The sequence below is a fragment of the Alligator sinensis genome, unplaced genomic scaffold, assembly GCF_000455745.1.
Source record: "Alligator sinensis unplaced genomic scaffold, ASM45574v1 scaffold1204_1, whole genome shotgun sequence".
Taxonomy (NCBI): domain Eukaryota; kingdom Metazoa; phylum Chordata; order Crocodylia; family Alligatoridae; genus Alligator; species Alligator sinensis.
Window position 1 is genome coordinate 38,991 of NW_005842412.1, and position 16,152 is coordinate 55,142.

At 46.2% G+C, this 16,152-nt stretch overlaps 1 protein-coding gene, 1 long non-coding RNA gene and 1 other non-coding gene across 4 annotated transcripts in view; 1 reads left to right on the forward strand and 2 right to left on the reverse strand.

Moving 5' to 3' along the window:
- Positions 1-1,646: 1,646 nt before the first annotated feature.
- LOC112551306 lies at positions 1,647-5,920 on the reverse strand. 2 transcript variants are annotated; one of them, XR_003095594.1, is made up of 3 exons: positions 5,862-5,920; positions 5,205-5,367; positions 1,647-2,785 (listed from the first exon to the last, which is right to left on the reverse strand). It is a non-coding gene; the product is annotated as an uncharacterized LOC112551306 (long non-coding RNA). The 2 variants fall into 2 exon arrangements; XR_003095593.1 differs by having other exon boundaries at positions 5,500-5,893.
- Positions 5,455-5,540, reverse strand: LOC112551310. The gene has a single exon (XR_003095598.1).
- A 33-nt stretch (positions 5,921-5,953) lies between the features above and the next one.
- ACAA2 (acetyl-CoA acyltransferase 2) overlaps positions 5,954-16,152 on the forward strand; it is a 22,513-nt gene continuing 12,314 nt past the window's right edge. Inside the window, exons 1-4 of the mRNA XM_006030021.3 lie at positions 5,954-6,014; positions 9,775-9,941; positions 14,022-14,150; positions 15,678-15,794. Coding sequence (XP_006030083.1) covers positions 5,999-6,014; positions 9,775-9,941; positions 14,022-14,150; positions 15,678-15,794 — 429 coding nt within the window. The 5' untranslated portion in view covers positions 5,954-5,998. The remainder of the gene's footprint in view (positions 6,015-9,774; positions 9,942-14,021; positions 14,151-15,677; positions 15,795-16,152) is intronic.

A 16,152-nucleotide genomic window follows, 5' to 3' on the forward strand; every position in this document is an offset into this window, starting at 1 on the left:
AGCTTGTAGAACTAAACTGTGCAGCTCCTGCTCATGCAGGACTCTTCTGCTTACTGAATTACTCCCCTAAATCCAATGGGACTACTTGCCTGCATATGAGTAAGGACAACAGAACTGTAACCCTCCCCCACATAAAATAACTTACCTGAGTAGTCCCTGGATTGATTGTCTCCTTGTGAGACCTGTGCAACGAAGTGGAGAATCAAACCCAGTGTAGTTAAGCTCTTCTCTAAGCATTTCCAAGATCCAGCCTTCATTTTGTACAGTACAAGCAAGATCTGCAAACACTAGGTCATGTTTTCTTCCCTGTTCAGTATAAACCCATTACCTGACTATATAAACTTATTTGTTCTTGTCAGACTGACATAATTGCACAGTTTAGAATTGAGATGAGTTTGACTGCACTTAAATGTGCCAATCTAATTAAAGTGAATTGCATGAAGCACCATAAACCTTCACTTCTACTCTTACTGAATTGCATATAATAACCATAACTAAACATTTTCTTTCTGAAATGATAAGAGTGAATGTTAGTGAAACACCTGAGAGAATATACTCCCCTCAAGTTTATAGAATTTCTTCTTTAAAAGTACAAGTGCCAGTAAATACAAACTTTCAAACTCCACTGAAATTTAAAAAAGGAAAAACTATCCAAAAAAACATGCACTCTGATACTAATGTAAGACCTATTTTTTGTTGTGAAGTCTCATTACCTTAAGCAGAAGGTACAGCTGCTCTGAAGGAAGTCGAATGGTACTTGAGGGTGAATCCTGATAGTGTAGATGAAATACTACTGCTGATAAAATAATATTTTTTCCATTTTGAACAATCTGTAAACTACACCTTTGTTTATAGGAAAATGCTCGTAATGGTTACTGTAATATTCAGCTGTGGATAAAAATTTGTGAAATAAATAATTTTGAATAAATTAAGTTGCAACTTTTTGGACAGCCCTGAGAATGTAGTAGTAGTTGTTTGCTTTTCAACAGTAGCTTCCAGTTGAGGACTTCAGAACACTTTGAACAGTAACAAATGATCCAACTGAAAGCTTTTACCTATGACTGTACCATCAAAGGTAAGATACAAAACACTAAGTCACTGGAAGTGACTTCCATGTGAGTGAAGTATTGTACAATAATTAAAAACTCAAGAGTGCATACATTAGACTGCAGAGCCCTGCAGATAAGCTGGAAGAGCTGCTGTTACCACAAGGATGGTATTTCTCCCTCGGCTCAGCAGAGATATAGTAACCCAGTGGGAGAGGGAGATGAAATATAGAGCAGCAGGGGGTAAATCTTTCTCCTCCAGGGACAAAGTACATGTTGCTGCTCTGAAAAGAGCTGAAAATATGCTGATATAGCTTTCCCATACAGAATCACGGAGAAGTAGGCCTTGAAGGGACCTCAGGAGGTCATCTACTCCAGTGGTTCTCAAACGTTTTCATACCAGGACCCATTTGTAAACATTTGGCCAGTCCCAACCCACTGCCCCCCACCCCCAGACTCCTAGTGTGTGGGGCAGGGAGGAGTGTGTGTGAGGGAGAGGGATGCCCAAGCAGCTCCTTGCAGACTGCAACTCTTGACAGTCTGCAAGGGAAAAGCCATAGTTTCTCACATGTTTTCTCTTTTTAAGGGAGAATCCAATTTTAAAGTTTGTTCACGACCCTCTTATATATTCTTGCAACCCACTTTTGGGTCACGACCCATGGGCTGAGAAACAATGATCTAGTCCAATCACCCTGCTCAAGGCAGGATCATCTCTGACTAGGCTGTTACCTAAAAAAGATTCTCTCTGAATTTGTCTTTAAGGTGCCACCCTGTCCTGCCTTCTGCCTGAATTCAGACTAATAGGGCTCTCTCTCTCTTTCTCTCTAGCATCATACACAAATGTTAGTCTAACCTGCTCTTAAAAACCTGCAAGTTCAAAGATTCCTCAATCTATCTGGGTACCTGTTTCAATGTTTAACCACTGTCAGAGTAAGAAAGTTCTCTTAATATCCAACTTAAGTTTCCTATGGTGCAATTTAAGATTGTTACTCTGTGCCCTGTACCTTGCAACCACAGATAATAGTCTAACATCCTCCTCCTGTATAACTGCCCTTTATATATTTGAAAACTGTTGTCAATACTTCCTTCCCCTTCCTTCATTCCTCTTCCCCCACCTTCTTTTTTGCAGACTAAATACCACCGATGGTAATGTGCATTTTGAGGCTATTAAAATAGGATCCACATTGGGAGCATCTAATAGATCTGAAAATAACATTTGCAGTCATACTTATAGTTGTGCATGGCCATGTGCTCTATGTTTAAAACCAAATTCCTCTCTTTTTCCCTCATGAACATTTGCGGCTAGTACAGGAAGTGGCTTGTTTCAAGATTGCCTGGCAAATGAATCCTGACAATATCTACTGAACGGCAAGAAATATTAAATTCGGTTACCCCGCTATTCAAATTTCACAACTCCATCTTAGAAAAGGAAGCATTAGTACAGCAAACTAGCACCAGTAAAAAACAAAAAAATGACAATTTTGGTACCCTTAGAGTTATCATTGATGGCAGACTCAATGTAATCAATCAACCTCAAGCAGAAAACTGGAGAAGGCTGCAGTTATTACAAGTGACACTGTTTTCCTAACTTTTTGTATTCTTCAGATTTTAAAAATACACAATCAATAGTGATTTACTGGGACATGATCCTTGCTAGAGCACAGGCATGAAGAAAGCAGTTCTCTGTCACATGGCAAGTATGGCATTGACGCACTAGTTTTCTGACCCATGTTCCTAATCTAAAAAAAAAAAAAAAATCAGTCATCATTTAATTATAATCAGATTTTATCTGGAAAGCTAGGTATCCCATTTTCTTAAATGATTCAAGCTACCTGAGATACAACCTGTTAAACAAAATTCTTGCTTGCCTTAAATCTGAAACACTTGCTAAAACAACCACTCTATATTGAAATTTGAAGCAATAATTTTTTTTGTTCCCCATTCCCCAAATCCTAGTCTGCTGGAAACATCCTGCTCTCTTTAAGAGTTGGGAGGAAAACATCCTAGGCAAGCTGCAGACGCGTACCCTGTAATTGTACAGGTGGCCAAAGAGCCAGTAACAGCAAATGCTGCCATGTTTTGTACCCTGGCCAAGACCTGAGAGATATATGCCCTGGATCCACAGCACTGCTTCCTCATATGGAACCTTTTGCACTTAAGAAAAATACACTTCTAGACTGGGTCTGATCCAAAGAATAAACAAGGCTTCCCCCAGCTTTTTTGTTGTTTTTTTGTTTTTTGGTGCTATTAAATGTACATAACAAGATTCACAGACCCTGTGTCAGACTTTCAAATGTATACAAGTGCTTAAACATATAAATGGGAGAGAGGGACTTTTTAAAATCAATTAAAGTTACGGATTGAACCAGTTTAGACTCTTCCAAAATATTATGTAGGCTCTAAATGCCTATGTAATACTTTTACTTCATACAGCTAGGCAATTTACAGATGATGTCACTTTCTCATTTTGCCCAAGGTATGTGGAGGTCTCATGACTTGCCCAGGTGCTGCGAAGGATTATTTGATGACTGAGCTGTGAGCTAAAGGCCCACAGTCATGTTTAAGCCTGTACTACTTTCATCGCTTACCCCAGTCCCTGGCTCAAGGCAGGATCAGCCCTGTCTAAAACCAATCCAAATGTTTGTTTAACCTGAAAACTTGTTTATCTTGAAAACTTGTAAGGAAACTGCTCAGCCTCTTAAGATGGTTAGGCATGGCAATAGATTACCATCAAAGTTGATTTCCTTTCCCCCTAATACCCGATTTTAATTTCTCTCTAAAGCCACTTGGTCCTGTTTTTAAGCAAATTGGAAGCCTACCAGTGCCTCAATCACATAATAAAATAAATCTTAAATACCTATAAATTTTGGTGCTTGATTTTGAGTTTATCATAGAAAATTAGAGCTCTCCCTGCCCCCTTTGCTCACCAGGACACAAGTCCAGCTGCAGCTACCCCCCCCCCTGCTGCTAGGCACTGAGCAGCCCTAATATGCTGGTGTCCTGCCCGTGCCATTGTCCCTCACTCCCAACCCACAGCCCTGCCGGTGCCCCTCAAGCCCCACCCATAGCCACCTGCCCTCCCCAGCCCTGCCATGGGGGCCCCTAGCTGCCCTGGCTGCTGCTTGAGGAAGACAGAGATCGCTGCAGACCGAGTGGAACATGGCTCCCAGCTCTCCCTCCCCTGTGGGCAGCATGGCTGGAGTGGAGCCCATGAGGCAGGGGTGGATGCAGGCTGCCCACTGCAGCCTCGGGGGTGCCCCTCCCTGTTGCCCTCCCCCTGGGGCCTCCGCAGCTTAGTGGACGGGACCCAGTGTGGCACAGCTGAGAGGGGTAGGCTCGGCTTCGTGTTGGGAGCCCCATGCCACCATGGCAAGGCGCTCTCTACAACTCTGTGCCACCACCCCCACTGCTGCTGGGCAGGCAGGGGGTGCCTTAGCATGGTAGCATGGGGTTCCTGGCAGCGGCAACAAGTCTCCGCACCTGACCCCACTTGCTGGGTTGCAGAGGCCCCAGGGGGAGAGCAGCAGGGCAGGGAGCCCCCAGCCTGCCGTGAGCAGCCCCCACCCCCCGCTGTCCCCTAGATGAGTTGCCCGTCCCCCTCCCTGCCCAGGCCCTGCTGCCACACGTGGCCCCAGGCTCCACGCACCACCCCAGGCCCAGCCCTGCCCAACTCTCTCTCACTACAGGGGCCTCAATCCCACCCCAAGACTTACCTGTGAGAGCTGCTCTCCACCGCTGCCTGGTGGCCATGTGCACGTATATGTGCGCACATGCACATGGTGCCCCTGCCTGACCGCCCTCCTCCCGCTCCCCCCAGCCCCTCGCAGGCTGGTGCTCTGCCAATCTGCAAGGGGAAACCCACCTTTCCCCAGGTTGTTCTCCTTAAAATGAGAAAAGTCTGGTTTCACCATGTTTTTTTGTGGCAAATGGCGAACCCAGATCCCTAACGATTACTTTGCACGTGTGGCAATTACTGTGCGACTGACCAGTTCATCGTGTGATAGTTACTTTGCACTCGTGGCCAGTCTAAATTTAGTACGTGATCACCCAGTCAAGCGTGTGAGGCACGTAACGCGGACTACGCGGTGCGAGGCGGCGTTCCCACCATTACAGCAACTTTCCGCACAGAACGACAAAGCCCCTCGCAGACCAGCCCACCTCCCCGTGCCGCGAGCCACACATATGTCCGCCCTGTTGCGCGGAGACTGCGCCAAGGTCTCAGCAGCTTGACCAGTCACGTCCCCGCGGCTCCTCTCTCCCTGCCGCATGCGCGGCTCCTCTTCCGCCGTGTCCCGCAACTGCGGCCTGTGCTGGGCATCTCCTGCGGCAGAGAGAAGCGGGGCAGGGGATGAGTGTTGCTTGGTGGGTGTTAGCGCCCCCTGCCCTGCCCCTGCTGCCCACCCTCCCCTGGTCTCAGGGGCTTTCCTCAGCACCATTTCCATCATGCTGTTACCAGCAGCTCGGATTGCGCAGTGGGCTCCTCATCACCGACCAGGGCTTGCCTCCTCCTCCCCGCCCACCTTGTCCTGTCCCACCTTCCCCCAGCCCCTGCCGCAGCCGGGAAGGCCGAGAGCGGGCTGAGGGGTCGCCGGCTGGGGTCACCGCTCTCGCCTCAGACGAGCAGGGCGGGGCCGTTGCCAGGCAACCGCGGCGCAGCGCGTTCGAATCCCAACGGTTCCAACCGTCTCCGCGCGCGGCGGCCGCGCTCCAGAGGCACGAACCGCCCCTAAAACAACCCCTCACACAACTAGATATATAAAATAATAAAACAAGATATACACACACAGGAGCCCCCATTCCCCGGCCCGTACTCACCGCAGCGGCGCCCTCCAACCGCCGCGGCCCAACGTGCGGGTCCCGCCGCACAGTCCTGGGGGAGGGGCCGGGAGGAAGTGGGTGAAAGGTCATGGAGGGGGGAGGGGCGGTCCGTTTCCGGCGCGGGTAGACTGGCCATGGCGCTGCTGCGAGGTGAGGCGCGGGGCCGGGCCGGGCCGGGGGGTTTTGGGGGGCAAGTCCTGTCGGCTGGGAGTGCCCCCGCATCTGACGGGGTCCCAGCCATCCCCCGCGCTTCATTTGGTGGGTAGGAAGCAGCGCGGCGCTATTGCTGGTGCTTTTGGGCGGCTCCTGGAGCTCTCAATCCCTGCGCTGACACGTACAAGTGGTTTTAAACACGGATTATGTCTCTGTCAATGACACGGCTGCAGGGCAGGATTAGCCGCGCCGCTGAGGTGCTGTTGCTCCCCACAGGTGTGCTGTGCCGCACCGCGAGGTGCGTCCCCCAGGATCTCCGTCACCCCTGTCCCGAGAGCAGGGACCAGCCGGTCCCCTTTCACCAGCCGCAAGTTGCAGCCCCAGCTCCTCGTCCTGCCCCCGCTCGCAGGCCCGTAGCGGCAAGTCACCGCTGTCCAAGAAGGTTTTTAGCCTTTAGGTGCGATTGCTCCAAGCCGGCGCTGACACCGATCGGCACTTGTGGGCTCATGGGGTAAAGTGTAACAGGCCCCTTAGTCCACAGATTTTGTGGACTAACTTTGTGGCTGGTTCCTTTCTTTGTTTCCCCAGTCAGCGTGGCCCCTGCAGTTGCAATCCACTGCTCAGTCGCACCTGGAGTGTGAGGGGCAGATGGGGCCTTATGAGACCTTGCCCGGCCTGTGCCTCCTGGACCATCGCAGCGAAAGCATCGTCCCGGCTGTACCCGCCTGTCGTCCAGCTCTGCCTGCCACATGGGGCACGTTGTGTATACGTGACCATCCCTTGTGGGGAATGACCCCACTCGCCCGCCCTCCCATCTGGTTTTTAGTTGTCCTCTTCGATCGACAGCCGAGCAAGAGCAGTCCTCAGGTTACAAGAAAATGTTTGGGAGTGACCCAGAGGGAAAGCAGTGCTCATTCGTGGGCCACATTGAAATTGCGCGGGATCGTTTGGACGAGGGGCGTTCTGGGCCATGGTGTCATGTTTTAGGCCAGCTGGACAACTGTGAAAGCCATGGGTGACAGTCGAACGTTGGCCAGGCGGGGCTCTGATTAAACAGGCCTGTGGGGAATCGTGGGCCTAAGCTCACCAGGTGAAACTATAAGCCCCCCGTGATGAGGAGGCCACTAGGGACGCATCACTGATTTTTTGGGACAAATGATGATAAAACGGACAGGAGTGGAGGTCAAAGGTTTAAAACTAGTGCGCTGGGGAGGAAGCATGTTGGACAGTGCCCTTGAATGAGTCAATGGAGCCAGTGGACACTGCCCAATGAAGCTGTTCCCAGAGATGGGATCAGACCAAGGACAGGAAAGTGGCCCTACAGTCCTCTAGGGTCGTCCCAGCCAGAGCCTCCTGCCTGGTGAGATAGATGGCTAGCTTGGCTAAGGCCGGGAGGAGGTTGACCAGCAGGTCCTGGGACTCGGTGGGGACTGATTAAACAGGAGAGTATCTGTCTGGGGGTCATAGTCTTGCCCAATCTCTCTTAGATCATTGCTCTTTCTATGTCATTTAACCTTTGGAAGGAGGTTTGTTTGTGAAGGCAAAGGTAAATTGTGCTCTCATTATTTGTTATCACCTTGTTATTGAGAGATCTTGCTGACGAAAAAGCTTGGATAAACCCATTAAGTGGCGTGGTTAAAGACCCAGCCTAATATTATTGTCCAGGGACTGCAGGCTTGTAGGAATAATTTTGTTTCTTGGTGATTGTGAGGTTGCTGACTGCCCTTCATGTCAGCATTTTGCCCTCTGAGATTTAGGGATGTCCCCAAATCTTAAATCTTCCCAACTTGTTGGTGGTGCATGAATTTTAAACATCCTGTCCAGGCCTATGGAGTTACTAGACATCAGTTACATTTTAAGTTAACCTGTCTCTTAATAGTAATACATTCACAGTGAAAAGTAGTCTTGGGAATAAAGTGAAAAGTCATTCCTTCATTTACTTAAACTGGGAGCACCTCGGGGCTGGGACTGTCTTTGATACGACTGAGTGAAGTGCCAAATACAGTGGTACCTTTATCAGGCCTTATGTGTAGCTGCACTACAAAAATGCTTTTTATTTAGGTTTTTGATTTGGCTAAGAGCGTAACTTTAGCTCAGGATTCAAGGTCTTGAGTTATGAAATGGTGCCTGCCTCAACAAGTTATTCTGGTGGTTTTGCAGAGCGGGATTAGCCTGCAGTGTTCAGACTGCGCAAGAGTTCATGTCTGATGTTTGTTCTTTGCCTCCTTACCTTCTTTACCTCTTGTCTGGATCCAAGATTTTACAGGTTACCTCTTGTGGTCCCTTAACTTTTTCAGCTATGTTCATTATGGGGTGCGGAAAAGGATTTCCAGGACAAGCTGGTTTAGATCAGTGATTCCCAAGAATGTGCTGTGGTGCCATGAGAGAGGCAGAAGTGTGGTGTGAAAAATGATGCTTTATACCCGATCTAGCCTCTGCAGCAATGTGATGTGGCCTGCAGGGCTCCTCACAGGGCTGGAAACATGGGAGTGATGATAATTAACACTACCACCACTCTTCAACTGCCAATTTTACAGGGCCTGCATAGCAGGATCAACCCTGTGAGCCGGCAGACTGAGCCAGCACAACTCATCTGGTTGGCAGGGCCAAAAGGTTGGGCATCACTACAAAAGTCTTATGTAGTATTATTCTGTGTGTCTGTGTAAGACTTATGTAGTCATTGTGTGTGTGTGTGTGTGTGTGTGTGTGTCTTTTCTGATGTAAAAGTGAAGTGTGCCACCAATTTTAATTTAGAAAAAAAGTATGTCTTAGGTATCCAAAGTTAGGGAAACACTGATTTAGATATTCTGTGAAGGAAAGGGTAGAGCATGGGAAGCCATGGCATGCTCTGTACAATTTAATTCTCTGCTGTGTTCTGGTGTTGACCTCCAGTAAATAGAAATTACTCTAAAAGTTTCCTGATGCCTGTGAAGGAGAGCAATAAATCTCGGTGGGGTTTTTTTTCTTACACCTTGGACAAGGGTGTAAAGAACTGCTGGGCACTAAAAGGTCACCAAGGTGAGTCGGCATCTCCTGTGTTGCACTCCTTTTGCTGATCACTGGCTTCTGAATTTTCCGGATGCTCTCTGCCAGGTGTGCATAATGAATTGCATTTTGGTGGCTGGAAGGCATACATTTTTTGAGGCAAAATCTTAATTAGTGAGATTTAGATAGACTCTTATGTAACTTGGCAAAGTTACCTTAGTTGTCAAGGACTCTGCCCCAGGTTACTCACTGGAAAGGAAAACTAGTTTTGTATATTTTTATTTAAAAATTAATGAACTAGCAAGCTTAAAATAAAAAAAAAAAATTAGTAAGTCTAACTACTATGAACGTTTACTGTGCTAAATACAATTTTAACAATGGACTTGTCAAATCAAGGTCATGCATGTGAAAACAGTGGGTTACTAATGGTACCGAATTCAACTGCTGTTGGTGGAGTCATCCAGTTCTCTAAGTGCTTGTAGCTTCACTGTCCTTCTAGATGGCTTTTTCTACCTCTGCTATTCAACCAAAATGGCTCTTTATTCAGTGAAGCAAGGGATTTTTGGTGATATCTTTTATTGGACCAGTTGTATAATTGGGAAAGATGTTAAACACGCTTTTGAGTGCAAAATGCCCTTCCTCTGTGCTTTATTAAGTGTCCATTTGTTCTCTTCTCTTGCCGTTGTGTCCTGTATCTTGCTTAAGCAAAATGTAAGCAATTTTGTTCATCGTCCTTCTAATCTAAATGCATTTTTCTTTTTGTGTGTTGCAGGTGTATTTATTGTTTCAGCCAAGCGAACACCTTTTGGGGCTTATGGAGGCTTGCTCAAAGATTTCACAGCCACTGACCTGTCTGAGTATGCTGCTCGTGCTGCACTATCTGCTGGGAAAGTCTCTCCTGAGATCATTGATAGTGTCATCGTTGGCAATGTCATGCAGGTTGGTAGGACAGAAAAATTGATGGTAGCCAGTTACTGAAACACTCCTCCTACCCACCTATTATGTGTTTCTATATATAGCCGCCTAAATCAGGAAGATGAGCTGTTGGAAGAGCTAAAAATAAATCAAGGGGTACAAATAGGATGTGCAGCAGCATGGTGCTTTTCTCCCATGTTTGAGAGGCTGATTCTGCCTGTGTTCATCTACCATTGTCCTTACCGGGAACAGGGTGACTCTCTCTTTTACTGCTATAAGGAATTTGTAACTAGGGATTCTGCTCTTGCGCTGAAATGCAGTCTGACGAAATGGAATGGAATTTCTAGCCCATGACTATGTTGCTGTTGTTTAAAGGCTTGCAGCTCAAGATACTGAACTGAACAGACACCAAGTTGTCTTTGAGCTTTGGTGAACTGCATATTTTCTGTCATACACTGGGGCTTATTGCACTCACATTACCAAAAATTCTCTAAGCAAATGCCAGGTCCATGTAGTGTTCCATGAGTTGTAGCAGAATGGTATGTAGCCCTGATAGGGAAATGCTTCTGAAAAAGAAATATTTGTGCCAAAGTACATACAGTGGAAAGGCACAAAGCAGGCTGCATCCTTGAAAATTATCTTTGTCTACATAGGATATTTTCTCTCTTAAACCTACATATTTTCTCTCTCCAACCATGAGCCTAATCCTCATGTGTTCTAAACATATTGCAAATGGGTACATGCCTGGTTTAGTGACTGTTTTTCAAGGGGGCTGAAGAAATGGTAACACAGAGTGAACTTTGCCTTGTTCCTCTTGCAAATGTAAGTTCATCTAGGGGTGGACTGATAAAGACTTTTTTGGCCAATACCAATGGCTGATTATTCATCAGCCATACCTGCCAGTACCGATCTGATTGCCAATATGCAGCCTGGCAGCTTGGAAAGCAGCATCCTGCTTGTAGGTCTGTTGGGGCAGGGGGAGGGAACTAGGGGCATGGGAGGGAAAGGGGTGAGGGGGGGTCAAATAGAGGCCCCTGCTGCGAGGGAGAGGGTGGGGCTGGGGCAGGTGTTGCCCAGCCACAGTGGGGTGGGGTGCAGGATGGAGCCAGAGGCTCATCTGGGTGCGGCAGGGTGGGGGGTGGCCGCTCCCGCTGCTGTGTGCACCCCTGGGAGGTATGGGTGATACATGCCTCCCAATCTGTGCACGGAGCGAGGGCGGGCTGCTGCTGTGGGCTTGGGGCCTGTGCCAGGCTCTTCCCAGCGGCTGCACTCAGGCTGGGCTGGGGACTATGGTGCGGGGCTAGAGCCACTGCCATAGCCCCCCTCCCAGCACCACTGCCATCTGGCTCAGCCTGGCCTGAGTGCAGCCACCAGGAAAAGTCCAGTGCATCCCCCAAGCATGAGTATGCAGCAGAAGCCTGCTCTTGCCCTGCACGCTGATCCAGAGGGCATGTGCCCCCATGCTTCCCCTGGGGGTGCGCGCTGTGGTGCGATCTGCTGCCCCGTGCCCCCAGATGAGCTGCTGGCTCCATCCTGCATGCTGCCCCACCCCGCCGCAGCTGGGCAGCCCCTGCCCCACTCCCTCCCTCCCCACAGGGGCCTCGATCTGCCCCTCCTTGCCCCTTCCTCCTCAAACTTACTGGCTGGACGCTGTTCTCAACCTGCCAGGCTGCACTCCTGGCTTTATGCATGCTGCGCACATGCATGCAGTATTTATCAGCAACATTATCAGTCACATCAGCCAAAAAAAACCCCCTAGTGCCAATGTTTTCCTTTTATTGGTGCCAATACAATGTGGACCAATGTATCGGTGCACCTCTAAGTTCACCCTTTTGAACCTTTTTCTTTTATAGTTAGTCATTGAATTCTTTTGTTCTTTTTTTTCCCTGTGTTTTTACAAGAATGGTTTGGGAGCTGGACACCTAAACAAATTATTCCATCCTCATTTCAGTCCAAACCTTTGGGTGCAAAGTATGTTGGGCGAGGAAATAGACTGTGGTGTGCTCGCTGGAATGATGTACCCAAAGAGCCTTGTCTGCCTTTGTCCTTAGACCAACACGGCTACAACCAACACCCCTAAAACCCAGAAGATATCGAATTTTGCCATTTGATTTAGTTGGTCTAATAAAAGATATCAGATTTACCCAAAGAGCCTTGTCTGTTGGAATGAAAGTTTTCTTTTTCCCTTCCTTGTCCTCTTGTGCAAGATACAAATGCTTTTCTTGACCTGAAGCATGTTTCTATGTGCAAAATAAATTGGAGCACTAAATTAAAATAATAATCAGTCTCCACTTAAAATATCCCCTTTATTTGCCCTGGCATGGTTGCAGTCACCTTCCCTCCAATTTGTAAGGAATATTCAATAATATATTTGTTGGTACACTTGTGTATTTAGAACTTGCAGAATGAAATGGCAGTTTATTGCATGTTCCCTACCCATCAGCTGAACACTGCTGTTCCTTTTGAGATCCCTTCCAGCCTTTAATTTCTATGATTTCCTCAGAAATCATGAACAAACATATATAAGTGTTGTTATACCTCTGTGCCTGTTTCTGTATTGATACTGTGTCCTTTGCTTCATGAGTATAGTGAGAGGACCATTCTAGAGCGTAGAATCCAGGCTCCTCATCCTGAAATGAGTTTTGCAGTAGTGAATCCCTACGATCTTACAGAAGTTGTTTCAGGATTGGGCTCTAAACAGACCAGTATGCACACAAATGTTTTGATCCTCAAGCAGTGGAGTTGTATGGCTGGTAACTTGCTTGTATTTGAACAGCAAATTGAGGAATGACATTTCACTAGACTAGTTAAGTGTGTTACCTGTCCTTTTTCATTGCCTCTTTCCTTGAGCCTAATCCTCATGTGTTTTGAGCACCTACAACTGCAACTTAAATTGTTGTTGCTCACCAATCAGGGTCTGGTTCTTTGTCAGCAAGTCACATACACAGTTATTAGGAGGGAGGAGATACTCTTATACCCTGTAACTCAGATTTTTTTCAACTGTAATACCATTTGTTGCATGATATGTGGTAGAAAAGGGTCTCTTGCTTATTTCCCGTGTGGTGGCTTTCAGGAGATACTAGAAGAAGATATTCTTGAAGCAAGTCTTAAGTGCTTGCTATGGCTTGTGTATTAAAGAGAGCTCCTATCTGTCGCTGCTGAGAGCTGTGGCGCGGGGTTCGGGGCTTTAGGAGCCCTAGTCGGCGGGCGGGTACTTGTGACGCTTGGAGTGGAATCAGGTACTCAAGCGTATTGATTTAACAAATAGATTGCTTTACTTACACTGCTCGTACAGTGCAGGTCAGAAGCTTGCTTCGGTTACAGTTGCAAACAGGTACAGGAGTCGGGCAGAAATTACAAAGTTGTTGGTCAGTCTGCAGATGTGTTCAGGGTGTTCGGGCCGGCAGTCGTCTTACGTCTCAGTGGGGGTGTGCTAGGCCCCCTTGGGTCGGTGACGGGGAGAGATTAGAGGTTGATCAGGCCCCTAAGTTCTTCTCTAAGACACACGCGGAGTTTGCTAGGCTCCACAGCGTGCTCAGAGTTCTCCACGAGGTGTGTGTGGAGCTCTCCAACTTGGGCGGAAACTGCTCAAGCCTTTTATACGGCTAGCAAGCCAATCACTAGCCGCCACGTAGGGATAATTTAGAACAGTCCAATAGTGGGGTACAAATTTGCATAAGATTGGCGGGAACTGCTTGCAACGTGCGTTTCCTTTCTGCAGCTCAGAAATGCACCCTGCAAAAAGGCTACGAATTGGCGGGATCTCTTTTGCACCCGGGGTTCTCCTCTGCAGCAGAAAACTCCACCGTGCAAAAAAGCTACAATTTGGCGGGAACTTTTTCTAGGTCATTAACATATAGTCACTGGGCTCTGGAGTTTTTCCCTCGTGACCTACTTACAAAATGATTGACAGACTGCCTTCTGTATCAAACTATGGAATCTTCCACTGTACTATAGGCATATGAACAATGGGTTCTGACACTATCTTCCAGAACTGACACTTACTTCATGTCATTCATTATCCTATCCCAATTTGATCAAGAGATTGTTGGTGTCCAAGGAAATTAGTGGTTTAAAAAAGCTGTTATTTCTTTCAATCTCTAGAGCTCTGCAGATGCAGCTTATATTGCAAGACATGTTGGTCTGCGTGTGGGAGTTCCTGTCCCAGTTCCAGCCCTCACTGTCAACAGACTCTGTGGCTCTGGTTTCCAGTCTATCACCAGTGGATGTCAGGTACAAGATATGTCCTCTGTGCCCAGCCCTAACTTTCTATGATTCTATGGACTATACCTTATAAAGATTACGGATTATACGTAACTTTCCAACTACCATAGTGAGAGAAGGGTTGTATGTTTGAAACAAGTGTTACAGGTTTGAGCCACAGCAGGGACTTGAATTGAAGGGTGTTTGGTTGTTACTGGGCATCACAGTAAACATAGGTATTAAGGAGAGACTTAAGAAAGCAGTCATAGCAAAACATTGGAGTACTGCAGACTTGGAAAGTTGATTAATTTGATGAACTTCCCCCCTTTTCTTTTTGTAGGAATCTCCGAATCTGAAAAAATATATATATTTTTTTTTCAGATCCGGCTCTCGCCACTGAAATCAGACAGTGCAGTGTTACGGTTATAATTATATGAGTCTGCTTTCAAACTAACGTTGCTTAAGTATTCTATGGTACTTTACCTATATTGGAAAAATACATCAAGGACTTTGACCAATTACACTGAAATAGATATAATCTAGATCAGGGAAAAGGCTGAGGTATATGGCAACATATGTCTTATTGAGGTAGCTAACTCAACTTTTATCTTTCTAGTGTAGGTGAAACCTGAAGAGTCTGTCTGATCTACTTAAAGAAAGTTGCCTTGAATATAGAGAGTCACATTAGAATGCACACTTTAATCATTTTTTTTTACTAAGATATTTATCATATTTGAAGTACTCTAACCCAAATGGTCATTTACACTGTTTTGGAAGCAAAATGTTTGCCTAAATACACACACAAATATTAAATAGCTATATAACGCACTTTCTCCTGAGGTTCTACACAAGTAAAATATAAAATTGTCTTGTGTAGATACTAAAAGGGTTTCCTCCTTAATATATCTGACCTCTCTGTAATAAAGAAACATTTTGAATTGTTTAATTAAACAAATGAGCTTGGCTGAATGTTTGCTTCTGATAAGGCCATGTTTGGAAGGATTTTGTGCTGGGACTTCCAGGACTTACTGTGCCAGTAACATGTTTTGTGAGTTTGGGGAAGCTGTTTGAGCCAAAATTGTCAAAAACAGCATCTGATGTTCAGGGTCCCTGCATAAAGGCTGTTTGTGGGTAGCTTTTTGTTTTATCTGCTCACCACTCTTAATTTAACTCAATGATAGCCATGGATGTTCATGAAAAGTTGGTCCTAATTTGTATCAGTCTAACAGGGTAGGCAAGCACTCACACTTGGAGGCCACTTTTGAACACTTTCTGTCTTTGGTCTCTCTGTTCCTTGGTCCCATCTTTCTTTCTCCCTTTCCCCCTCTCCTTCCAAAATCAAGATTATGATACTTCACTTAAAAGAGCATTGTGGAGCTTTCATTATTTTTATAACTGCTTTTTGGAGGATTTTATTTGCAAATGAATACCAAATAAGCACCAGTTATCATTATTTAAGTTTTCTACCTACTTTTGCGCAATATTTTACTGTACCAGTTGCCTCTGTTGCAGAAATCTTAACCAAAAACCTGCATGTGACTCATCTTTATTTTATAGGAGATTTGCCTTAATGAGTCAGAAGTGGTTCTTTGTGGCGGAACAGAAAATATGAGCCAAGCTCCTTACGCTGTTCGAAACGTTCGATTTGGAACAAAATTCGGAGTGGATCTTAAGGTCTGATTATGTGATTTTCTTTTTATTAATAATTTCTAATAGAAATAATAGAAAACACTGAGCCCAGAACTGAAAAGCTCATAATGAAAATTAAAGCGTGTTAGGTTCAAACATAAATTGTTGAAGTTGTAACTTATAATTTTTTATGAGAACAGTAAGAACCAGGTAAGCTTTTGTTAGGTCTAGTTTGCTAATTCCCACATTGGGTGAGTGTTGCCAGTGAATGTTGAATGCTCAGAACTCAAGAGTACTTGGCATAACTGAAGTGTTGAATAGAGTTCATGGGGCAGGGAGCAGGCCAGGGAGGGAAGAAAAATGCTTCTAAGCTCAGAAACTGAGACCTGAAAATAAATGAGGC